The sequence below is a fragment of the Drosophila virilis genome, chromosome 5 (genome assembly GCF_030788295.1).
Source record: "Drosophila virilis strain 15010-1051.87 chromosome 5, Dvir_AGI_RSII-ME, whole genome shotgun sequence".
Classification (NCBI taxonomy): Eukaryota; Metazoa; Arthropoda; class Insecta; order Diptera; family Drosophilidae; genus Drosophila; species Drosophila virilis.
Genome location: NC_091547.1, coordinates 24633153 through 24659359, shown reverse-complemented (window position 1 = coordinate 24659359; position 26207 = coordinate 24633153). Strand labels below are relative to the sequence as shown.

General features: G+C 44.0%; 1 protein-coding gene across 10 annotated transcripts; it reads left to right on the top strand.

Annotated features, from left to right (window-relative positions):
* The first annotated feature begins 478 nt into the window (after nt 1-478).
* RyR (Ryanodine receptor) lies at nt 479-26207 on the top strand. 10 transcript variants are annotated; one of them, XM_070210472.1, is made up of 28 exons: nt 479-527; nt 1777-1928; nt 4526-4729; nt 5983-6060; nt 6127-6515; nt 6584-7108; nt 7190-7314; nt 7389-8811; nt 8875-9478; nt 9659-9758; nt 11105-11309; nt 11369-12125; nt 12182-13341; nt 13677-13829; nt 13894-14009; nt 14109-16381; nt 16462-16941; nt 17078-17215; nt 17403-17677; nt 17748-19845; nt 20641-20750; nt 21187-21535; nt 21624-21644; nt 21746-22046; nt 22358-22468; nt 22530-22949; nt 23016-23217; nt 23282-26207. In XM_070210472.1, the coding sequence occupies exons 2-28, from the start codon at nt 1875-1877 to the stop codon at nt 25968-25970; spliced, it is 15360 nt and encodes a 5119-aa protein (XP_070066573.1). In that variant the 5' UTR covers nt 479-527; nt 1777-1874; the 3' UTR covers nt 25971-26207. The 10 variants fall into 10 exon arrangements, with proteins under 10 accessions (XP_070066573.1, XP_032293350.1, XP_070066572.1 ...); XM_032437459.2 differs by lacking the exons at nt 9659-9758; nt 21624-21644 and adding an exon at nt 10022-10121 and having other exon boundaries at nt 13635-13829; nt 17391-17677; nt 22334-22468; XM_070210471.1 differs by lacking the exon at nt 21624-21644 and having other exon boundaries at nt 13635-13829; nt 17391-17677.

Here is a 26207-nt window from a genome sequence, read left to right as displayed (position 1 = left end):
CCCATTTTTAATGGGTTCAGGGTATAAAAAGAATAACCAAATTTGATTTTTATCGATTGCTTGGAAACAGAACAAGTTATCGATCCACGTGTTCATACATACGGAGAGACAGACGGACGGACAGGCATGGCTAGGTCAGCTTGGCTATTGACCAAGAATATATATATTTCACGGAGTCGGAGACGATTCCTTCTGGCTGTTACATACATTTGAACAAATACATTATACCCTCAAGCATTTTCAATGGGTTCAGGGTATAAAATCAGCTTTAAATTGCGAATTCACAACGATTCAGTCTCCAAGCCTTTGATGTAGGCGAATGCTTAAGAATTTGTTGTGCGCTGCACATTGCGTATACTTGAACCACTGTGCACTGAGATACTTTTTGGTTGCCGCTGCTGCCGTATGCTGCGTGCCGCAGTATTTGGCGCTCGGCGCTCGCCGCTCGGCGGCATTCGGCAATCGGCATTTTCCCAGCCGCCGTTCAACCGTGCTCGTCAGTCTAGAGAGTAATATCGACACGAAAAGTAAGTTGGCCTGTGGGTCCCTGTCCGTTGGCCCACAGCAGCTAAATCGAGTATAGAATTTATAAGTGTGTTCGCATATAACCATTTACATAGTTCTACATGTGATGGAACTGCGTGGAAAACGTGGAAAATCCATGCGTACAAATCAGTTGCCGCGCGTGTGCTTTTCCAATAAGCAATTGCATAAGAAATGCAATTAAATCTAAGTTCAAAATATGAACAATTTTGAAAGAAATTTTCAAATTCTGTGCTAGTTTTTTGTGCTGCCCAGGGCTTTGCGTGTGATATTTTTGGACTGGATGTCTGAAGCGCTCGTTTACTCTTCGGGCGCGTTCGTGCGGCGAAAAAACCCAAAAATAAACACACGACAGTGCTGCAAACTGCCAAATTGTCTTCTGGCTAGATTGAAAGAAGTATCACACTTATATCTATATATATAAGAGATATAATGAAATATCGATGTGGGTGCCAGTGCCGGATATATATTATATTAGACGCTGCGTCCATCGTGCGTGCCATCGGACCCTGGATTACTGATGGCCGCAGTGGGAGCGTCCTAGTGAAATCCTGATGCCAAATCAAATGTCTTTATACTTTGCACAGATATGAGTGGAATATAACAAAAATATAATTATTAACATATTCTTATTGTCATGCTAGCGTCCCCTTGCGTTTCCCTAATTTAAATATGTTGGGCATGCTCAGATGCATATGTTCGTCTACGTAACATTTAAATATTCGCGGCTAAAAGTCCACAGTAAATTTGGCATAGCCCCAAAATATATTAAATAGAATCCACCTATTTATACAATTAACCATATTATATACACAACATCTGAATGAGGCGCACATAACATGCTGAAAAGCACGCGAAGGCGCCGCAAAACAAAATGACAAATGACGCAGAAATGCGACTAGGAAAAGTTGGGAAAACAAATTGGAAAAACCGGCAGAACAGCTGTGCGAACTTGGCAAGCAAAAGCATATGACAAACTTGTAAAAGCCGACGAGCCCACCACGCTAACTTGGGACAGAGAGCGAGAGGGCAACAGAGAGAGAGAGAGGGAGAGAGAGAGAGATGGAAAGTTCTCTCTCGCGAGAGTAAATCTCTTCATGCAAGGTCAAACATGACTAAATAGTGTAGTTTTTCGCATTATAGAAAATTGTTGTTTAGGCATGACCAAAGAATATGTTTGTTATTATATTTGCAATCAAAATTAGTTCGAACCATTTTTTTAATTGCTCTTAGAGACCTGTTTGAGAGTTACCTGGGCAAATAAACGAAATACTACACACAATTGCATAAAACTTGGATTGGACGCTGCAGTCGTTGCTTAAACCGGCAAAATGGCTGAAGCGGAAGGTGGCTCCGAGCAGGATGATGTCTCATTCCTGAGAACGGTGAGTACAAAAAAAAAAATAAAAACAAATAAATAAATAAAATACAAGAAAACACATTGAGAGCACATCTAAAATCAATTACGTTCAGTCAATAAAACATCACGAGGATTTCACACAATTGATGTCATAAAGCACACACACACACACGTGCTAGACAGGGGCGCTGATGGGACTCCATAAAGGATATACGAATCCTATTTATTTATGTCTTCAGACACACAGCCCCAACTTTCTTTATGGCTGTCAATAAATACAAAAGTCAGGTCCACACTTTCAATCACAGCAGTTTAAGGCTTTCGCCAGATTTGTTGGCTCAATTTACATAAACAGCAGCGAGGTGGGGAATGGGAAATGAACACATCATCTGACAAATGCACCTGGACATATATATATGTAAATAGTGCACACTTAACTTAACTTAAGGGTGCGCTTTTCTAGTTATACCCTGAACCCATTAAAAATGGGTATAAGGGTATATTGTATTTGTGCAAAATCCAAATGTATGTAACAGGCAGAAGGAAGTATCTCCGACCGCATAAAGTATATCTATTCTTGATCAGCATCAATAGCCGAGTCGATCTAGCCATGTCCGTCGGTTAGTCCGTCCGTCCTTCCCTATGTATGAATGCAAGAATTGAAATTTTAGATGTAGGTGCTCCTAGTGCCTGCGCAGGTCGAGTTTGTTTCCGATAATCGATAATTTACCCAGTTTCGAAGCAATCGATAAACAAATCAATATCGATATCCTGTTTTTTGGGCAATTTTGGTAAATAATAAGAGCTAGTCACCAAACTTGACATATAGCTTCTAAAATAGAATATAAGTATATATGCATTTGATGTTGGAAGAAGGGGGTTCAGGGTATCCCCTTGTCGGGAGCTCCCGACTAGAACCTCTTACTTGTTATATTTAACTTAGTATTTATACCCCGTTCTTTGGATTCGGCTCTATCCATAAATGTAAAATATGTTTTCGTATTTATACAAAAATATATATTTCATATTTACTTACCTGTAAATTCACACGCATAATCATCTTATCGTCAAACTTGTATAAACAAATCACTGAAAGAACAGAAAAAGTAGAGATATCGTTTAATATAGTAAGAATCGCGCAATAGAGCAGTATTTATGAATTAATGTTTGGGTCATCTTTAGCTCAGCTTAATATACGCACACATATAAATAAATGTATTCAAATACATACATTTCAACCAAACAGGCTAGGCTGAAACAAGTCTTAAATGAATTTTCATAAAAATCTTTGGAACTATTATTGAAGCCAAAAACTTACACACCAAATCTTTGACCCCATTCCCAACAATGACAAATGGATTTTCAACAAAGATATTCCAAAATATAAATTATTTAATTCAAAATAAAATTAAAGTAACTACGGTTTATACTGTGATTTGATCACCAATTAGTTAGTCAGTTAGTCAGGACAAATAGTTTTTAATATATAAAGTCGTATATTGCGTACACCTGCCTGTATCAAAGGCTACACCTGGCGCCGAAAATGACAGTCATTATGTGTAAATATGTATAGTTAAATCTGTCTGTAAATAAATAGCCCTTGGTCAGTGTGTTGCCCGTAAACCTTGGCGGTTCCCCTAGGGGCCAAGGAGGTCAGCCTGGGCACCTGCCTGCAATAAATAAACATTCTCCTATGCTTTGTAAGCGTATCTATTACTTTGCTGCCCGCCGGCTTTGCCGATGCTCAAATTCAATAAATATGCTCCAAATATAGGCTGAAACACAGTAAGTGTTTTTCTACTTTGACCATTTTTTATATTGTGTGTTCTGTGGCCAGGAAATGCTGGGGGGCGTTGTTGTTTTTCCAAGACAACTACGCCAGGGGAGAAATTTTCTTGGGTTTTTCTTTTTAGTTGTTTGCCGTCAAATTAGACTTAACGATAATTCTTTCAAATTTATAGCAATAGCTTCCCAAAGGATGTCTGACCTAGTAGAATGGAATACAAATGAGTAAAATGAGTATTAAAAACTTTAAGAATCTTTCGCTTTGGCATCGACTATAGCTTAAACTCGTTGTGAATTATAACGAGCAACAGCAACGCGAGCAGAACCGAAACCTTCCTTCCAAATGTTTGCACCTAGATTGTAATTTTAAGCTCATTGTCCCAGCCAAATGACTAGGATGTTGCGTTTGGCAATTCATTCCCATTTAAAATATGTAAATTGCTCGATTTGAAATCCATTACCGTTCATTTAACTTCGACTACACACAATAATTCTGGCCACACACCCATCTGACTTGGTCAAGTGCTAGGGTTGGGCGCTGTGGTCGTAGATGAGGATGCCTCAAATTCGGCAACACGCTCGCAGGCGTAGCCTTTGCATCGATTCATGTCCTCAGTCAGGCTTATTTTGCGGGTGCTTAGCTTTTGGTTGACTGGTCATTCAGGGCGCTTGGGTAAACCAATTGGCAATTGGCAATTGGTATTTGGATGACATGCATGCTGTCTCGTCGCCCAAAAGAGGGGCAAACGTAACGCACTTTCGGTGCAATTGAAATAAACTGTCGCTTGTGAGTTACCATAAACACTGTGATTAATATTATGATCTGTCAATTTACAGGAAGATATGGTCACGCTTTCCTGCACAGCAACTGGAGAACGTGTCTGCTTGGCCGCTGAGGGATTCGGTAACCGGCATTGTTTTCTCGAAAATATTGCCGATAAAAATGTACCGCCCGACTTGTCCCAATGCGTTTTTGTCATTGAGCAAGCCCTATCCGTGCGTGCGCTTCAAGAGCTGGTGACAGCAGCTGGATCAGAGACCGTAAGTCCATTAACAATTGATTATCTTATTATATCGATTATAAGACAGTAACTTATCAGCATGAGATTAGTCTGACAAAATAAGAACCACTTCTACCTTCTTCCCGATTATGTCGTATGCTACTTCCGTTGTTTCCTCTTTCCACCTCCATGTGGACATGTAGTCCATGTATTAAATTCCTTCTTAAATAGAAGTTCACATATATTCATCTTTAAAAAAAACGTATCTACAAATCCTCTCCTACTGCATGACCTCACTATAATTTCCATTTCTGTTTTTACACAAATTGTAACCTATAAATTTCTCGTTATTTTTCAAAATTTTTCTAAATACACAACAGGATAGTCAAGTTGTAAGTATAAAGAACGTTCTTTACTCGTATTTTGACTTTAAAATCGCGCTTCTTTCTCTTTTTTATCTTAATCTATAACTATTACTGTATCTATTCTTTCTCTATTTCACTCTGCCAGTCTAATGTAGTCGTTGTTCTTATTATAATTGCTATTATTATTGTTATAATTATTATATTGCTATTGCCGCTACATTTGCTTCTCTGTCTCGTCCAGCGGGCTTCAGCTAGTTTAATCTATTAGCATTTTAATATGTGTAACTCTCTCTCTCTCTCTCTCTCTGTCAGTCTGTCTCTTTCTGTATATGTTTTTCTATGATTTGTGAAAAACCAGACCGTGGATTCAGTTTTAAAACACAAATCGACTGCTCTTACCGCATTTAACAACTTCATTGACTTACTCATCTAGAGTGAATTTTGCCTCGGTTCTACCCACAAAAGCATCATTCAACTTAACCTGGCATTCTCAATTAACTTCAAGTGCAAAACTCTCAACTACACAATGCTAATTATCAACACTTTGGGATGCACCACTCAGAGAAAAATACAAGAATCTTGTTTAATTGTCAATATTCGAAATAAGCGAATGTTAGTTTAAAGAAATATTTCGTACCAACAATTTTAAATACCAGACATATCTAATTTTTTCAATCTAGCAGATTTTGTACTCGCTTTGACAACAACGCTTATTTAACATATTTCAATTCTTTTCTACCTAAATATATGCTAAAATATAAAACGTTATATTTCTCTCAGTGCGCATTCACATACACAAGTTGTTCATTCTCATCCTTTTTTTCTTACTATACACTGATTGTAGTAGCTGAAGAAACCCAAGCAATTCCCCTTATACTCTTCGAACATCATTTTGTGGCTGCTTACTTATTAATTTTCAAATCTTCAGGGTAAAGGCACTGGATCTGGCCATAGAACACTACTCTATGGCAATGCCATACTTCTCAGGCATCACAACAGCGATATGGTAAGCTGGACTTTTGAAAGTTTTGATAATAGATATTTCCAATTGATTATATTTATATCCTTGCAGTACCTCGCCTGCTTGTCAACCTCATCGTCGAATGATAAGCTCTCCTTCGATGTGGGCCTGCAGGAGCATAGCCAGGGTGAGGCCTGTTGGTGGACCGTCCATCCGGCCAGCAAACAGCGTTCAGAAGGTGAAAAGGTTCGTGTCGGCGATGATTTAATTCTGGTATCTGTTGCCACCGAACGGTATCTGCACACAACGAAGGAGAACGAGCAGTCCATTGTGAATGCCAGCTTCCATGTGACCCACTGGTCCGTGCAGCCATACGGCACTGGCATATCACGCATGAAATATGTCGGCTATGTGTTTGGTGGAGATGTCTTGCGTTTCTTCCACGGCGGCGACGAGTGCCTGACCATACCCAGCACGTGGGGCCGTGAAGCAGGTCAAAAGTAAGTCGCATCTAAATGCAATCTTCATCGAAGTTGAGGTAAAACTAACAGGTATCATTAACTACCAGCATTGTCATATACGAGGGCGGCGTGGTCATGGCACAAGCGCGTTCTCTGTGGCGTCTGGAGTTGGCGCGCACCAAGTGGACGGGCGGCTTCATAAACTGGTACCATCCCATGCGTATACGTCATATAACAACGGGACGCTATTTGGGCGTCAACGATAGCAACGAGCTTATCCTGGTCAAAAAGGAGGAGGCATCGATTGCAACGACGACTTTCTGCCTGAGGCAAGAAAAAGACGACGAAAAGAAAGTACTCGAGGACAAAGACTTAGAAATAATCGGCTCGCCGATCATCAAATATGGTGACACCACGGTCATTGTACAGCATTGTGAATCCAGCCTGTGGCTCAGTTACAAGAGTTACGAGACAAAAAAGAAGGGTGTCGGCAAGGTGGAGGAGAAACAGGCCATTTTACACGAGGAAGGCAAAATGGACGATTGCCTGGACTTTTCGCGCTCGCAGGAGGAGGAATCGAAGACGGCACGCGTCATCCGAAAATGTAGCAGCCTCTTCACTCAGTTCATAACGTAAGCTCTATCTTCTCCCTATTCTCGTAGAAAGAAAAGAATGTGGTGGTTATAACTTAAGCAATTTCTTGCAACTTGCAGCGCCTTGGAAACTTTGCAGTCCAATCGTCGGCATTCAGTTTTTTTCCAAAAAGTTAACCTGAATGAGATGGTCATGTGCCTGGAAGATTTAATCAACTACTTCTCGCAGCCAGAAGATGATATGGGTATGCTTCAATAGTAGCTTAAGTAGCTTAAAGTATATTAAAGACTGTCTTCCTTTTTTGTAAAAACAATTTAGAACACGAGGAGAAACAAAACCGTTTTCGTGCCTTGCGCAATCGCCAGGATCTGTTCCAGGAAGAGGGCGTGCTCAATCTCATACTGGAAGCCATTGACAAGATAAACATTATAACCTCGCAAGGCTTTTTAGCCAGTTTTCTGGCCGGCGACGAGACCGGCCAGAGTTGGGATTTAATCTCCACGTACCTGTACCAACTGCTGGCCGCCATCATCAAGGGCAACCACACGAACTGCGCCCAGTTTGCAAACAGCAATCGCCTTAACTGGCTCTTCTCTCGCTTGGGCTCACAGGCGTCCAGTGAAGGATCCGGCATGTTAGATGTGCTACACTGTGTGCTCATCGACTCTCCGGAGGCGCTGAACATGATGCGCGATGAGCACATCAAAGTGATTATATCGCTGCTGGAAAAGCACGGACGTGACCCCAAAGTTCTCGATGTCCTCTGCTCTCTATGTGTGGGTAACGGAGTTGCAGTGCGCTCTTCGCAGAATAACATATGCGATTTTTTGCTGCCCGGCAAGAATCTACTGCTGCAAACATTGCTGGTGGATCATGTGGCGAGTATACGGCCCAATATCTTTGTTGGTCGTGTCGACGGCTCGTCCATGTACCAGAAGTGGTACTTCGAGGTGACCATGGATCACATTGAGCAAACAACGCACATAATGCCCCATCTACGCATCGGATGGGCCAATACGTCTGGCTATGTGCCCTATCCCGGCGGCGGTAAAAAATGGGGCGGCAATGGCGTCGGCGATGACCTCTACTCATTTGGCTTCGATGGCGCCCACCTGTGGACTGGCGGACGCAAATCGCTTGTCGTGGATGCACTGCCCGAAGAACCATTCATCAGGAAGGGCGATGTCATTGGCGTGGCCATAGATCTGTCAGTTCCGGTCATAACGTTCACCTTCAATGGCGCCAAGGTGCGCGGCTGCTTCAGGGATTTCAATCTGGATGGCATGTTCTTCCCGGTGATGAGTTGCTCATCCAAACTGAGTTGCCGCTTTCTGTTTGGTGGTGATCATGGTCGCTTGAAGTATGCACCACCTATGGGCTTTTCGGCGCTCGTACAGTGCCTGATGCCGCATCAGATTTTAAGCCTGGATCCTTGCTTCTACTTTGGCAATCTAAGCAAAAACGTATTGGCCGGACCCTGGCTCATCGAGGATGATACACCGTTTGTGCCTAAGCCCGTGGATACGACAGGCGTTTCCCTGCCAAGCTCTGTGGACCAAATTAAGGAGAAGCTTGCAGAGAATATACATGAAATGTGGGCCTTAAATAAAATCGATGCTGGCTGGACCTGGGGCGAACATCGAGACGATTATCATCGCATACACCCCTGCCTCACCCAGTTCGAGAAACTGCCAGCTGCTGAGAAGCGCTATGACAATCAACTAGCGGTCCAAACATTAAAGTAAGCACAATTAAATGCTCTCGAATACTTTTCTAATTTGAACGTTCTGCTCCCGCTTTGCAGAACCATTATTTCGTTGGGCTACTATATAACCATGGATAAGCCGCCGGCACGCATACGTCCCGTCCGCCTGCCCAACGAGATATTCATGCAAGCCAATGGCTACAAGCCGGCACCGCTTGACTTGAGCGCCGTGACGCTGACGCCAAAGCTGGAGGAGCTTGTGGATCAGTTGGCTGAGAATACGCACAATTTGTGGGCACGAGAACGCATCCAACAGGGTTGGACCTATGGTCTGAACGAAGACTCCGAGAATCATCGTAGTCCCCATCTGGTGCCGTATGCCAAGGTCGATGAGGCCATCAAGAAGGCAAATCGCGATACTGCCTCCGAGACGGTGCGTACTCTGTTGGTCTATGGCTATGTCCTGGATCCACCCACTGGCGAGGGCACTGAAGCGCTGCTGGCCGAGGCACAACGCCTGAAATTCGCCGCATTCCGGACGTATCGAGTGGAGCGCAATTATGCTGTAACCTCTGGCAAATGGTATTTTGAATTTGAGGTTCTGACGGCGGGTCCAATGCGCGTTGGCTGGGCTCGCGCCGATTGCTATCCGGGAGCGATGCTGGGCAGTGAGGACACCAGCTGGGCGTTCGATGGTCACAATGTGAGTATGCAAGTTTCCAGGGTTGTTCTGTAGGATCTGTCTACGTTATACCCAACGATTCATGTATTGAACGAAGGTTCCATTGTGCCTGCCCTCCGGGGGGTAGCGTGATGTCCAGTTTACATCGATAGGTTAGACTTTAATGATCAAGATCAACTCAAAACCCAAACATGATTATAGGTTACAAAAATGCATGCCGGAACGATCGAGCACTTTGGTGTTCGCTACGAGGCTGGTGACGTCATTGGTTGTTTCATCGATGTTAAGGAGCAAACCATCAGTAAGGATTCTAGCTGCACTGTCAACGTTTTAACGTTGTTTTACTTATTGAAATTTCGTTATGATCGAACGCATTTTGTTTAACTCTCTCAACTTTTTATCATTCAATAATTTGTTTTCTAATCAATACTTTTTTGTTAATTTAGCGATACTCTTTCACATCTGATCATTAACCAAAACCAACATAGATACATGTGTATAATTGGGGCTTTGAAAGATCACAAGATCAATCTGTACATTAAACATAATATTACAACTTTTTAGGAAGAGAAAGTCTACGGTGGCAACAGTGAATCCTTTGGTAAACAGTGTGGACCCGGGGATATAGTCGGAGTCTTTTTAGATCTAGCCGATCATACAATTAGTAAGAATTTCCTCTACATGCTCGTTTGTTGTAATGTACCCCCAAACAAGATATGTACATCCGTGCTTTTGATATCTACTAAATGTCAAGGTCCCTGCTATACGACAGCTAAGTACAATACATATGCATATTCAGTGAATCACATAAACGCTGTCAACATAGACTCAACGACCGACAAAACAAAAATGTACTGTGAAATAGAAAAAAAAAAAATTAAATATACTATATAGTCGACATTCGAAGCAGGGCATCATATTTCGAACCACATACAAATCGGATAATGTTAAATATACAAAAAAAAAAATGCATTTATAGAAACATTTTGTAGTCCATTATAAATATTGCTATTTTTTTTTTTTTAATAAGTCCAATAAATGTCCCATGCCCTAACACCTGATTTTTGTTACTTTGAACACAAAGCCTAACTATTGCATAATATCGAAGGACTACCTGAGCAAAAGGTGACACATCAGCTCATCTAAAATGCTTATTACCTAATTATTGCCTGTAACTACATCCATAGTATTAAGTTTCAATATTGACTAATTAAAGAATGAAATCGAAACTGGTTTCATAATGGCTAAGTCAAATTTCGGTTACGATTTCAATCAGCCCACCAAAATATTATATAACAATTTGGCATGATAGCTAACAGTTGAATCTGTTTAATCCGCTTTTCTTTTGTGGCAACTAAACCAAGAACTGCAAAGTGAACTGCCAGCAATTTAACACGCACGCATTTTGTATAGGAATTTATTTTGTTTTTCTAGTGCGATGTGACTTTTTGGTGAATTTTGATTTCTATTTAGAAAGTCAAGGCATTACGGATCGATTAGTAAGCACATTTTGTGATCCAGTGCAGATTACGGCCTGATTAGAATTCTTAATTTATTTCAAAGCGGCTTCGCTTAGATACGTTTATGCATAACATACGTACAAATTCTGCTGATTAAGAACTAAACCAAATTCAAAACCTTATACAGGCTTCTCATTGAACGGAGAATTGCTCATGGATGCCCTGGGTGGCGAGACAACATTTGCCGATGTCACTGCCGAGGGCGTGGGCTTTGTGCCCGCCTGCACCTTGGGCGTGGGTCAGAAGGCGCGTTTAATTTACGGTCAAGATGTGGACTCCCTAAAGTTCTTCACCACGTGTGGTCTACAGGAAGGTTACGAGCCATTCTGTGTGTAAGTATTCGAAATGAGAAACATGATCGAATTTAAAATATTAATCGTCCCATTTGCAGCAATATGCGACGCCCAGTTACGCATTGGTACACAAAAGATCAGCCAATATTTGAGAACACTGAGGAAATGCCCGATTGCCGCATCGATGTGACGCGTATTCCTGGTGGTGCCGATACTCCGCCTCATTTGAAAATCTCGCATAATACATTTGAGACAATGGAAAAGGCGAACTGGGAATTCCTGCGTCTCTCCCTGCCTGTTACCTGCATGAGTGACTTCATCAGCGAACAGGAGAAGGCGAGGCGCTGGGAAGAAATCAAAATTCGCCAATACCGCTTAATGCGAGAAGCACAAGAGGCGGCAGCACAAATGCAAACCCAAACAGTGGCACATATGGATCACATGCTCAAAGGCGGCTTCAACATGAACGACATCAAGGGCTTGACACGCAATTTCGATGACCACGCCGAGGCAGAGGCAGAGCATATGATGCGTGTGCCCTCGAGACCATCACGCAAAGGCTCCTTGACGCGTAATATAACCTTTGAGTCCGATATGACGGCTGCATTAGATGAAATGCAGCGCTCGTCTTCGGTGTTGGATATAAATGGCTTAGGTGACGACTTGGATGACAAAAAGAAACGTGGTCGTAGTCCATTTAAGTTCTTTTCGAAGAAATCCCGTGATCAGAGCCGCGAGAAAAATGGAGCAAGGACTGCAGATGCGTCGCTAGAACGCAGAAACACAGTGGCCCATGGCAGGAATGTGGTTAACCAGCAGATGACAACACGAACACCAACGCTACGACTAAATAATGTGAGTAGAAAAGATTCGTATTCTATTAAAGCCGTTTATGCATAAACCTTTTTCAGGCCGAAATACCACCCAGCCCAGTGCCTCAGGGTCCGAAGCAGTTGAGCTCATCGAACTTGGGCCAGCCGCCCGTCGAATCATCTGGAAATGAAATGTTCGATGCCGAGTGCCTTAAGCTGATCAACGAATACTTTTACGGTGTGCGCATTTTCCCCGGTCAGGATCCCACACATGTTTACGTGGGCTGGGTGACCACCCAGTATCATCTGCACAGTCGCGAGTTCAACAAGAGCAAGGTGCGACGGGGCTCGGTATACATTGAAGATTACTATGAAGTGCCCATCGAGCGCATTGATCGTCAGAGCTGCTACGTAGTACGCGCGGATGAGCTCTTCAACGAGGTAACGCAAGATGCTTCGGGCAAAGGCGCATCGCAGGGCATGTTTGTGGGCTGTTTTGTGGACACAGCAACAGGCATAATACGTTTCACTTGCGAGGGCAAGGATACCTCACATCGCTGGATGATGGAACCAGATACGAAACTATTTCCAGCCATTTTCGTTGAAGCCACCAGCAAGGAAATCCTACAAATTGAGCTCGGTCGAACACCAACCACACTTCCCCTGTCGGCGGCCGTGTTGCCCACCAGCGACAAACACATTAATCCACAATCGCCACCTCGATTGAAGGTGCAGTGCCTGCGGCCACATCAGTGGGCACGTGTTCCCAACACATCGCTACAGGTGCATGCGCTTAAGCTCTCTGACATACGTGGCTGGTCGATGCTCTGTGAAGATCCAATCTCAATGCTGGCACTACACATACCCGAGGAGGATCGTTGCATCGACATATTGGAGCTTATCGAAATGGATAAGCTGCTCTCCTTTCATGCGCACACGCTCACACTCTATGCCGCGCTCTGCTATCAGTCAAACTATCGAGCCGCACATGCACTTTGCCAGCATGTCGATCAGAAGCAGCTGCTTTATGCCATACGCTCGGAGTACATGAGTGGACCGCTGCGTCAGGGTTTCTATGATCTACTCATAGCCCTGCATCTGGAGTCGCATGCCACCACAATGGAGGTATGCAAAAATGAGTATATTACACCCTTGGGTGTTGAACTGAAGGAACTGTACGCTGAAGATGAAATGCGTCACTCGCTCCGTTCGCTAGTCACGGAGTCTGTGCGCCCACAGCTGCGCATGACGGAAATCACGTAAGTGCAATCGTGTTAGATTAGCTGCGGCTCCTAAGATTACTTCCTTGCATTATCACACAGTAGTAGACCACATTTACATACTTGTACATTTTAACGACAGGCATAAGTATGAAAGGTTCTCTTTTCTGTGGCCCATTATCCATATTGCATCTGTGGTTTGCTCATAACCCATTTTATTTCCAATACTTTCAATCAAAACACCTGCACTGATCCAACACTCTATGCACCACCAATCGATACCGATACCGATCACAACAACAACAACAACAACAACAACTCCCACCGTTCAGACCCCCTGTGATTGCAACATCTATTATGCCAAGTGTTTCTAGCGAACCGATACCCAACATCGATCAGTTGTACTCCCCGAAGTTCCCATTAGAAGTAGTCAGAGAATTTGTAATGGAAGCTTTAAAGGATGCTGTGGAAATAAATCAAGTGCACAACCGTGATCCCATCGGTTGGACGAATGAGAACCTATTTTTGTAAGTATGCAGATGCATAATCGTGTATTTATATTTTATAAACGATTTACGAATTTAATTTTAGACCACTTATTAAGCTTACGGATCGCCTACTGTTAGTGGGCGTCCTTACTGATGAGGACGTTCAGAAACTATTGGTAATGGTGGACCCAGAGACTTGGGATGCCACTTTCGAGAAAGGTGGGAAATGACTAATGGAAACTTATACAAGAAGCTTTAAAAAAAAATCAACACCATTTGTTAAAGTCCTATCTAATCCGTTAAATTACCTTTTTGCAGAGGGGAAAGACGAGCACCGCAAAGGCCTGCTTACCATGAAAATGGCCGAGGGAGCAAAGCTACAAATGTGCTATTTGTTGCACCATCTGTATGATACTCAACTTCGGCATCGGGTGGAGAGCATAATTGCGTTCTCGCACGATTTTGTGGGCGATCTACAAACCGATCAGTTGCGCCGTTATATCGAGATTAAACAATCCGATTTGCCAAGTGCTGTTGCGGCCAAAAAGACTAAGGAATTCCGTTGTCCACCCCGAGAACAAATGAACCAGATTCTGTGCTTTAAGAATCTTGAGGTTGACGATCAGGACAACTGCACCTGTGGTCTTGAGTTGCGCAGTCGCCTAAGCGAATTCCACGACTGTCTAATGCAAAAGGTGTCGCTGAATGCGCTGCAGGAGCCTGATGGTACCGAGAGCAATGCAATCGAAGAAATCAAAACTGGCCCCATAACAAAAATCTATAATTTTATCAATACCGTCAAGGAATTAGAAGAGGGACCCAAAGAAGTGGAGGAGCCTGAGAAAAAGACACCTGAAGAGATTTTCCGCAAAGTCCTAATCAAAACCATCGTCAGCTGGGCTGAAGAATCGCAAATAGAGAATCCAAAGTTAGTGCGCGAGATGTTCAGTTTACTAGTACGGCAATACGATACGGTCGGTGAGCTGGTAAGAGCTCTGGAGAAGACCTATGTGATCAACAACCGAGCACGAGATGATGTCGCTGAGATGTGGGTTGGCTTGAGCCAGATTCGTGCATTGCTGCCCGTCCAAATGAGCCAGGAAGAGGAGGAGCTTATGCGTAAGCGTCTCTGGAAATTGGTCAACAATGCCACATTCTTCCAGCATCCAGATTTGATACGCATTCTGCGTGTTCATGAAAACGTAATGGCCGTCATGATGAATACTCTAGGCCGCCGTGCTCAAGCCCAGAGTGATGCCCCCACCCAGACCGAGGGGGCCGAGGGTGTACCCTCCAAGGAGAAAGACACATCACACGAAATGGTCGTGGCCTGCTGCCGCTTCCTATGTTACTTTTGCCGTACCGGCCGTCAAAACCAAAAGGCCATGTTCGATCATTTTGACTTTTTGCTGGACAATGCGAATATATTGTTAGCCAGACCCAGTCTGCGTGGTTCCACACCATTGGATGTGGCATATTCGAGTTTAATGGAGAACACAGAATTAGCTCTGGCACTTAGGGAGCACTATTTGGAGAAAATTGCCGTTTATCTATCCAGATGTGGCCTGCAAAGCAATTCGGAGCTTGTTGAAAAGGGCTACCCCGATTTGGGCTGGGATCCAGTCGAGGGTGAACGATATCTGGACTTTTTGCGTTATTGCGTTTGGGTCAACGGCGAGAGTGTCGAGGAGAATGCTAACCTTGTCATTCGTCTTCTTATCCGTCGTCCAGAATGTTTGGGACCGGCTCTAAGAGGAGAAGGAGAAGGTCTCTTCCGGGCAATCGTCGAGGCCAATCGTATGTCGGAGCGCATATCAGATCGTTGTAAAATGCAAGACGAAGCCGAAGGCACCATAGCCGGACTTAATTTTACGCATCCGTTGCCGGAAGGCGATGAAGACGAGGATTACATCGATACCGGTGCCGCCATATTGAACTTCTATTGTACGCTTGTTGACCTTCTGGGAAGATGCGCTCCAGACGTGTCTGTCATCGAGCAAGGCAAGAACGAATCACTGAGAGCTAGAGCTATTTTGAGATCTCTTGTGCCACTGGAAGACCTTCAGGGTGTGCTCAGCTTAAAGTTTACGCTCACACAAACTGCTCCCGGTGAGGAGCGTCCGAAATCGGATATGCCCTCAGGCCTCTTACCCAATAACAAGCAGAGCATAGTGTTATTTTTGGAACGTGTATACGGCATCGAAACGCAAGATCTTTTCTATCGCCTGTTGGAAGATGCATTTTTGCCGGATCTGCGTACTGCCACTATTTTGGATAAGAGTGATGGTTCCGAAAGCGACATGGCCTTGGCCATGAATCGCTATATAGGCAACTCCATTTTGCCATTGCTCATCAAGCACTCAAAGTTCTATAACGAGGCTGAAAACTATGCCAGCCTCTTGGATGCCACACTGCACACGGTCTATAGGTTATCCAAGAACCGTATGCTAACCAAGGGGCAACGTGAGGCAGTATCCGATTTCCTAGTGGCGTTGACATCGCAAATGCAACCTGCCATGCTTCTCAAGCTATTGCGCAAGTTGACTGTTGATGTGTCCAAGCTATCGGAATACACGACGGTCGCACTCAGGGTAAGTATTATACCCACATATATATTATTGCGGGGAAAGCCTAATCACTAGTCGACTAATAAACTGATTCCTTTCTACAGCTGCTCACACTGCACTTCGATCGCTGCGCCAAGTACTATGGCTCGACTCAAGGCCAGGGCTCATATGGGGCTTCGTCAGATGAGGAGAAGCGTTTAACAATGCTTCTGTTCTCGAACATTTTTGACTCGCTGAGCAACATGGACTATGACCCGGAACTGTTCGGTAAAGCCCTGCCCTGTCTAATAGCCATCGGTTGTGCCCTGCCACCAGATTACAGTCTATCGAAAAATACCGACGAGGATTACTATGGCAGACAAATGGGCGCACCCGATCAACCACAATATGTGCCAAATCCAATCGATACCAACAATGTACATTTGGACAATGATTTGAATTCGTTGGTTCAAAAGTTCAGCGAACATTATCACGATGCTTGGGCCAGTCGCCGATTGGAAGGTGGCTGGACATATGGCGAAGTTCGGTCCGATAACGATCGCAAACATCCACGCCTCAAACCCTACAATATGCTTAGCGAATATGTACGTAGTATCTATATATTGAGCAACTCGTTCTAATGGCCATACTCATCGTTAATTGCAATCATATGCATCTTCTACATGTGTCTCTAAGAATATTGAGAACCATTTATCTAATATTTTTAACTGATCTTTTCAGGAACGTGAGCGCTACCGTGATCCAGTGCGTGAATGCCTTAAGGGTCTCTTGGCCATTGGCTGGACCGTTGAGCATTCTGAAATGGATTTACCACTCAATCATCGCGGCTCTACACGTCGTCAATCGAAGCCTACAATTGTATGTATCCCAACACTATTGACTAATATATATTTCCCAATATTTCTCTAACGCCTCTTGAAAAATTTCTTCCGCCTGCAATGGAATACCCCTAACACAATTGGCCAAACCACTTGTACTTGAAAACCTTGAAAACACACGCTTGCTTTCACACTGCTGGCGCTTAAACAAATAGCATGATTTTCAGAATGAAGGCAGCCCCTTCAACTATAATCCACATCCTGTGGACATGAGCAACTTGACACTAAGCAGAGAAATGCAGAACATGGCCGAACGTCTGGCTGAGAACTCACACGACATATGGGCAAAGAAGAAGAACGAAGAGCTGGACGGTTGCGGCGGTGTCATACATCCACAGTTGGTTCCCTATGATTTGCTCACGGACAAGGAAAAGAAAAAGGATCGCGAGCGCTCGCAAGAGTTCCTCAAATATATGCAGTATCAGGGATACAAATTGCACAAGTAAATAGTAACGAGTAGTAACTAAACTAAACATCCTTACTGAAAACCCCTGTCTTCCTGTTATTTATAGACCCTCCAAGGGTGGCGCTGTTGAGGAAGGAGGTGCCACACAGGCTGCCGTTGAGCTGCGCTTCTCCTATTCGCTGCTGGAGAAGCTCATCCAATATCTGGATCGTGCGACCATCAACATGAAGCTGCTGAAGCCATCGACCACGTTTAGTCGACGAACCTCATTTAAGACGGCATCGCGAGACATCAAGTTTTTCTCAAAGGTGGTGCTGCCTCTGATGGAAAAGTACTTCTCAACCCATCGCAATTACTTTATTGCCATTGCCACTGCCACAAACAACATAGGCGCCGCTTCGCTGAAGGAGAAAGAAATGGTTGCGTCTATCTTCTGTAAGCTAGCCGCATTGTTGCGCAATCGTTTAAGCGCTTTTGGACCGGATGTACGCATCACTGTGCGCTGCCTGCAGGTGCTTGTCAAGGGCATTGACGCCAAGACATTGACCAAAAATTGTCCCGAATTTATTCGCACATCTATGCTAACATTTTTCAATCAAACGTCCGATGATCTGGGCAACACCATTATGAATCTACAGGACGGCAAGTATAGTCACCTGCGTGGCACACACCTGAAGACCTCCACATCGCTGGGCTACGTCAACCAGGTTGTGCTGCCAGTGCTAACAGCCATGTTTGACCACTTGGCCGCCTGTGATTATGGCAGTGATCTGCTGCTGGACGAAATTCAGGTGGCTTCTTACAAGATCTTGGCTGCTCTATACCATTTGGGCACCGATGCCACCTTAACGCATGATCGGAAGTATCTTAAAACCGAAATCGAGCGACATCGACCTGCTTTGGGCTCGTGTCTGGGCGCTTACAGCTCGTGCTTTCCGGTCGCCTATCTGGAGCCGCATCTCAATAAGCACAATCAGTACTCCCTGCTGAATCGCATTGCTGATCATTCGCTGGAGGCACAGGACATTATGGTTAAAATGGAAAGCTGTATGCCCAATTTGGAGGCGATACTGAGTGAAGTGGACCAATTCGTCGAGTCGGATAAGACTTACAATGATGCGCCGCATATTATTGATGTCATACTTCCGCTGTTATGCGCCTATCTGCCCTTCTGGTGGTCCCAGGGCCCCGACAACGTGAGTCCAACTAGTGGCAACCATGTGACCATGGTCACAGCGGATCACATGAATTCGCTGTTGCGCAATGTGCTCAAAATGATCAAGAAAAATATTGGCAACGATAATGCGCCCTGGATGACGCGCATTGCGGCCTACACGCAGCAGATAATCATCAATACATCTGAGGAACTACTGAAGGATCCATTTCTGCCGCTGGCCGAGCGCGTCAAGAAGCGTACCGAAAATATGCTTCACAAGGAGGAAAGCATGCGGGGCTTTATCAAGTCAGCTACCGATGATACTTCACAAGTTGAGACGCAGCTTCAAGAAGATTGGAATCTGCTAGTCCGCGATATATACTCGTTCTATCCGCTACTCATCAAGTACGTGGACTTGCAGCGCAACCATTGGCTAAAGGATAACATTCCAGAAGCCGAAGAGCTTTACAATCACGTTGCAGAAATCTTTAATATCTGGTCGAAGAGCCAATACTTCTTGAAGGAGGAACAGAACTTTATATCAGCTAATGAAATTGACAACATGGCCCTAATAATGCCCACGGCCACACGACGCTCGGCCATTTCGGAGGGCGTGCCAGCAGTGGGCGGTAAGGTGAAAAAGAAGAAAAAGAACAGGGATAAGAAACGCGACAAGGACAAGGAGGTGCAGGCAAGTCTTATGGTTGCCTGTCTGAAGCGTTTACTGCCCGTTGGACTTAATCTATTCGCGGGACGAGAACAAGAGCTGGTCCAGCACTGCAAGGACAGATATTTGAAAAAAATGCCCGAATATGATGTCATAGAATTTGCACGCAATCAACTAACGCTACCCGACAAACTGGATCCCTCGGATGAGATGTCCTGGCAGCACTATCTATACTCGAAACTGGGCAAAACCGAAGAGACTGTCGATGAGCAGGCACTGGAGAAGGTTAACACCAATTCAAATGAGAAGGGTAAAGACAAGACAACAGAGACCGTCGATCGCATTGTGGCCATGGCAAAGGTGTTATTTGGCCTGCATATGGTAAGTACGGACGGACTTATGACAATGTTTGTAATACAAACCTATATATGGTATTGCAAATACATGTACTCGTATACAAGTATCTATCTCTTTTCACTTATGTACAATATTATTTTTCAATGCCAATTGATATTACTTACTTATACTTTTTGAACTTTGCACATTTCTAATTTTCTTTTCGATACGATACCCAAAAAAAAACAACTATATAACGTACCGCTAAACAACAATTAAATTTCAACGGTTTAATATGCTGACCAAATCGTGAACCAAACAATTACAGATCGACCATCCACAACAGCAGAGCAAAAATGTCTACAGGAGCGTTGTATCGATCCAAAGGAAACGTGCCGTCATTGCATGTTTCCGTCAGACATCGCTACATTCTCTACCCAGGTTATTACCAACTTATTAACTACTGCAAGCTAACATACATACATACATATGATATAATATGTACATATGTATGCACTGTAACGGTACTCTGCGAAAACGATGCTAACAAATAAGATATTTAGTTGCTAGAACAAGACATTTTACTTATACTCAGCTAATACTTGGGACCAAGCGATAGGCCTTTATACCTATTTGATCTGTTATTATTTATAATTTCTATCACATTCCGCACTTATGTTTTTTTTATTTGTTTTCATTTTCCACTTACATATGTATTTCAACTAACAAAATTGTACTAACGCGCAATACCACTTAGTGTGACCATAGTGCTCTACACCCATTGTTGTATTATATGTATATTTTTATGCTCTTGCTCTTGCTATTGTACGCTCCATATAGGCAACCGGCGCCAAGAACAAAACAAAACATTGGACTTCGAAAATTTCGGTCGCTCGACGCCAGGCAGTTATTTCAAGCTTACGCGCCAAGCATCTATATCGTTTCAGCAGGTGGTAGCCACATAAAATACTAATATCTTATACACACACGAGTAGTATTCAAATGTATACAAAAAAAAAAAAAAACTCTTATACACATGTATATAAGTATGTGCAAGTGATCGCTTAACTGATTTCAGTTATTTTTTAGTATTTAACTCCTTGCAGAATCGTGTATTTATCATATTTTTAATGTATGGTCTCTCTTATTACTTATTGTGAAATTGTAAAGAATTTATCGATCTTATTTCGTTTATTTCCATATTTTATATTATTTATGACAATAATCAAAAAACCCTGCAAGGGTAATATTTAACGTTCGGCGAACCGATTAGCTTTATTTTCGTAGTATGTTTAGCTTTTAAATTTAAATACTAAACGCATGCCCATTAACATTGACGGTTGATAAATTCAAATATTTCTAATCGTGATCTCTTATTGCCTACAGACATCGTGCCTGCAATATCTTTGCACGCACCTACTACGAGCAATGGCTGCAGGAGGAAAACGTCGGCCAGGAGGTGATGATTGAGGATCTGACTCAGACATTCGAAGAGTCGGAAAAGTCCAAAAAAGATGAAGAAGAAGCTGACGGTAAGCCGGATCCCTTGACCCAGCTGGTGACCACCTTCTGCCGCGGTGCCATGACGGAGCGCAGTGGTGCCCTACAAGAGGATTTGCTGTATATGTCGTATGCGCAAATAGCGGCAAAATCCTGCGGCGAAGAAGAAGAGGAGGGCGGTGAGGACGGCGAAGCCGGCGAAGGCGGCGAGGAGGGCGAAGGCACAAGTATTCATGTAAGCTAAGCGATAATTAAGTCCCAAATGCAGAACTAATCAAACGTAACCCAATTATGCTTTCAAATCAATCAAATTTGATTGCAAGTGTCGCATGTCCCATTTAATGGTAACTATTTGAGCTAACTTTAATAACAAAGCCCATTAACGTTGCACTTTTCTATATATGAACCTATGTGCTAATAATCAAATGCTCTAAATTATCGTTAGGAACAAGAAATGGAGAAACAGAAGTTGCTCTTCCATCAAGCGCGTCTTTCGAATCGTGGCGTTGCCGAAATGGTGCTGTTGCACATATCCGCCTCCAAAGGTATACCTTCGGAGATGGTCATGACGACACTCAATTTGGGCATCGCCATATTGCGTGGCGGAAACATTGATATACAGATGGGCATGCTGAATCATTTGAAGGAGAAGAAGGATGTGGGCTTCTTTACATCCATTGCCGGGCTGATGAACTCGTGCAGCGTGCTGGACTTGGACGCGTTTGAGCGCAACACGAAGGCCGAGGGTAAGTTAGTGTGCCTCCCAATTTCGGGAAATGACAACCTGAATCGTGAATATCCCGCTTTTAATTTGCTGCCCTCTTTACTTATGATTATTGTTATTGTGGCATCATCGTGCACCACCGTCTCCTGCATTTATTCTGAGTTCAATTATTAATTTGGTCTCTCCTTCCGACTACTGTCCCAATCACCCAACATACTTGCATGCCATCACCACCACCAATCCCGTATATGTACTTGATCCCCGCTATCGTTGTAAATCCCAATGCAACATTTTTGCAACACAACAAAGAGTATATTCCAAGTGCGGGTGCAGGTCTTGGTGTCGGCTCGGAGGGCGCTGCCGGTGAGAAGAATATGCACGATGCCGAGTTCACATGTGCTCTCTTCCGGTTCATTCAACTCACCTGTGAGGGACACAATTTGGGTAGGTGACAATAAATCAAGCAAGTTGACATGTGCATGTACTCATATTTAATTTCTCATAGAATGGCAGAACTATTTGCGCACACAAGCGGGAAACACGACCACGGTCAATGTGGTAATTTGCACTGTGGATTATTTGCTGCGTCTACAGGAGTCGATTATGGACTTTTACTGGCACTATTCCAGTAAGGAAATCATTGATCCTGCTGGCAAAGCGAACTTTTTCAAGGCCATCGGAGTGGCCAGTCAAGTGTTTAATACCCTCACTGAAGTCATACAGGGTCCATGTACTTTGAATCAGCAAGCCTTGGCCCATTCCAGATTATGGGATGCTGTTGGTGGATTCCTATTTCTGTTTTCTCACATGCAGGACAAACTCTCCAAGCATTCGAGTCAGGTGGACTTGCTAAAAGAGCTGCTTAATCTGCAAAAGGATATGATCACCATGATGTTGTCCATGCTGGAAGGCAATGTAGTAAATGGTATTTCCTTAAATTTCTTGTAACCAATATAATACAAAAGTCTTTAATTACTATTTTTCCTTTCAGGCACTATTGGCAAGCAGATGGTGGATACCCTTGTTGAGTCTGCGGGCAATGTTGAACTGATTCTTAAGTATTTCGACATGTTCCTAAAATTGGCGGACTTGATTGAGTCGCCCAGTTTCCATGAGATTGATATGAAGAACGAAGGCTGGGTTATACCCAAAGATTTCAGAGAGAAAATGGAGCAATCCAAGAACTACACACCGTAAGTAAAAAACAGATTGTTTACAGCCAGTTTCTTACGGTGTTTTTAAATTAACCGCATTTAGGGAAGAAATGGATTTCCTTTTGGCCTGCTGTGAACGCAATCACGAAGGTAAAATTGATTATAGAGCCTTTGTCGAACGTTTCCACGAGCCATCAAAGGAGATCGGTTTCAACCTGGCTGTGCTACTGACCAACCTAAGCGAACACATGCCCAATGAGCCGCGTCTGGCGCGCTTCCTAGAGACGGCCGGCTCTGTGCTGAACTACTTTGAGCCCTTCCTGGGTCGCATCGAGATATTGGGCAGCTCAAAGCGTATTGAACGTGTCTACTTTGAAATCAAAGACTCCAATATCGAACAATGGGAGAAGCCGCAGATTCGCGAATCAAAACGAGCCTTCTTCTATTCCATTGTCACAGAGGGAGGCGATAAGGAGAAACTAGAAGCGTTTGTTAACTTCTGTGAGGACGCAATCTTTGAAATGACACATGCCTCCGGCCTGATGGCTACGGACGATGGTGGCAGCAATGTGAAGCGTGATACCGCTTATAGTTCCTATATGAGTGAAGAGGAGGAGGAGCGTGCCGCTCGCGATCCCATCAGACGCACAATTACCGCAGTAAAGGAGGGTCTTAAGTTCGGAGTGCACATGCTGAGTCCATCGAACATCAAGCATCAAATCGGAGTTATGCAAACCAAATCTATACCTGAGCTGATTGTTGGATTCTTCAAGATCATATTCTATATGTTCTACTACACGGGCTATGCACATTACTGTGTAGTCCGCTATATCTTTGGTATTCTATTGAATTTGATGCGCGGTCCCGCGCCTGAGCAGGAGGAGGAAGAAGCTGTTGTTGAAGAGGAAACATTTGGACGTGCACTGCCACCGTTGCCATTGGAAGAGCCGCCGGGCACTGTTCAGGCCTTTGGCCTGGACATAAACAAGGAAGAAAACGGCATGTATAAGGTGGTGGTGCACGAGTCTCCAGCGGGCTCTTCTGTTGAAGAGGGCGGCGAATCCAGTCCAGAAGATGGCGCAGCTGCTACTGCCGAATTTATTGAAGGCGAACCATATCAGGAGCCCATTTCAATAGTTGATCTGCTGGGCGGCGAGGCCGCTAAGAAAGCGGCTCAGGAGCGTCAGGAGGCACAGAAGGCCCAAGAGGCGGCCATGGCCTCCATCGAGGCGGAGGCTAAGAAGTCATCGGCGGCACCACAGGAGACACCAGCTGTGCACCAGATCGACTTCTCCCAATATACGCACCGCGCTGTCAGCTTTTTGGCTCGAAACTTTTACAATTTAAAATATGTTGCCCTGGTCTTGGCCTTCAGCATCAATTTTATGTTACTCTTCTATAAGGTTACCTCGTACCCCGAGGAATCCGAAGGATCTGGTGAGGATGAACTTATTCTAGGATCGGGCTCGGGTGGTGGTGCAGACGTAGCTGGCTCTGGCCTGGGTGGTTCGGGTGATGGTGGCTCTGGCGATGGCGATTTTGATGAGGACGATATACCGGAACTTGTGCATGTGGATGAGGACTTCTTCTACATGGAGCACGTTTTACGAATAGCCGCATTGCTCCACTCCCTTGTCTCATTGGCCATGCTGATCGCCTATTACCATTTGAAGGTACCGCTGGCCATATTCAAGCGGGAGAAGGAAATCGCACGACGTTTGGAATTTGATGGTCTATTCATTGCCGAACAGCCGGAGGATGATGATTTCAAGTCGCATTGGGACAAGCTGGTCATCTCGGCCAAAAGCTTTCCGGTCAACTATTGGGACAAGTTTGTGAAAAAGAAGGTGCGCCAAAAGTACAGTGAAACCTATGATTTCGATTCAATCTCCAACTTGCTGGGTATGGAAAAGAGCGCATTTACCGCACAGGAGAGCGAGGAGACGGGCATCTTAAGGTACATCATGAACATCGACTGGCGCTACCAAGTGTGGAAAGCCGGCGTTACCTTCACCGACAACGCTTTCCTCTACTCCTTGTGGTACTTTAGCTTCTCGGTGATGGGCAACTTTAACAACTTTTTCTTTGCGGCCCATTTGCTCGATGTGGCTGTCGGCTTTAAGACCCTGCGCACTATTCTACAATCTGTCACCCACAATGGCAAACAGCTGGTACTGACAGTCATGCTCCTCACGATTATAGTGTATATATATACGGTAATTGCGTTCAACTTCTTCCGCAAGTTCTACATACAAGAGGAGGACGAGGAAGTGGACAAAAAGTGTCATGACATGTTGACCTGCTTCGTGTTTCATTTGTATAAGGGCGTGCGAGCAGGCGGTGGCATTGGTGATGAAATCGGTGATCCGGATGGGGATGATTATGAGGTTTATCGCATTATCTTCGACATCACATTCTTCTTCTTCGTTATTGTTATCCTGTTGGCCATCATTCAGGGTTTGATTATCGACGCATTTGGCGAGCTGCGTGATCAATTGGAGTCGGTCAAAGACAACATGGAGTCTAATTGCTTTATATGCGGCATGGGCAAGGACTTCTTTGATATAGTGCCGCACGGCTTTGATACCCATGTTCAGAAAGAGCACAATCTGGCCAACTATATGTTCTTCCTGATGCATTTGATTAATAAACCGGACACGGAGTATACCGGCCAGGAGACATACGTCTGGAATATGTACCAACAGCGCAGCTGGGACTTCTTCCCGGTCGGCGACTGTTTCCGCAAGCAATACGAGGATGAGCTTTCTGGCGGCGGTGGTGGTGGCGGCTAGCTGCCCATAGTCTAGATTCTCTCATTTTTAATTGAAAACAATTTATAATGGTTGATATCGATATGATAATGATGCTTGTTTGAATTCTTTTTTTGCTATGTCTATAATTTTAATATAATCTAAGTACTTATATGTATGAATATTTTGCATATATTTGGACGGATGGATGTTGATGATTCTAGCATGTACAGTTAGAATGCTCCTAACTCAAATAAATAAATCGATTCATTTATACCG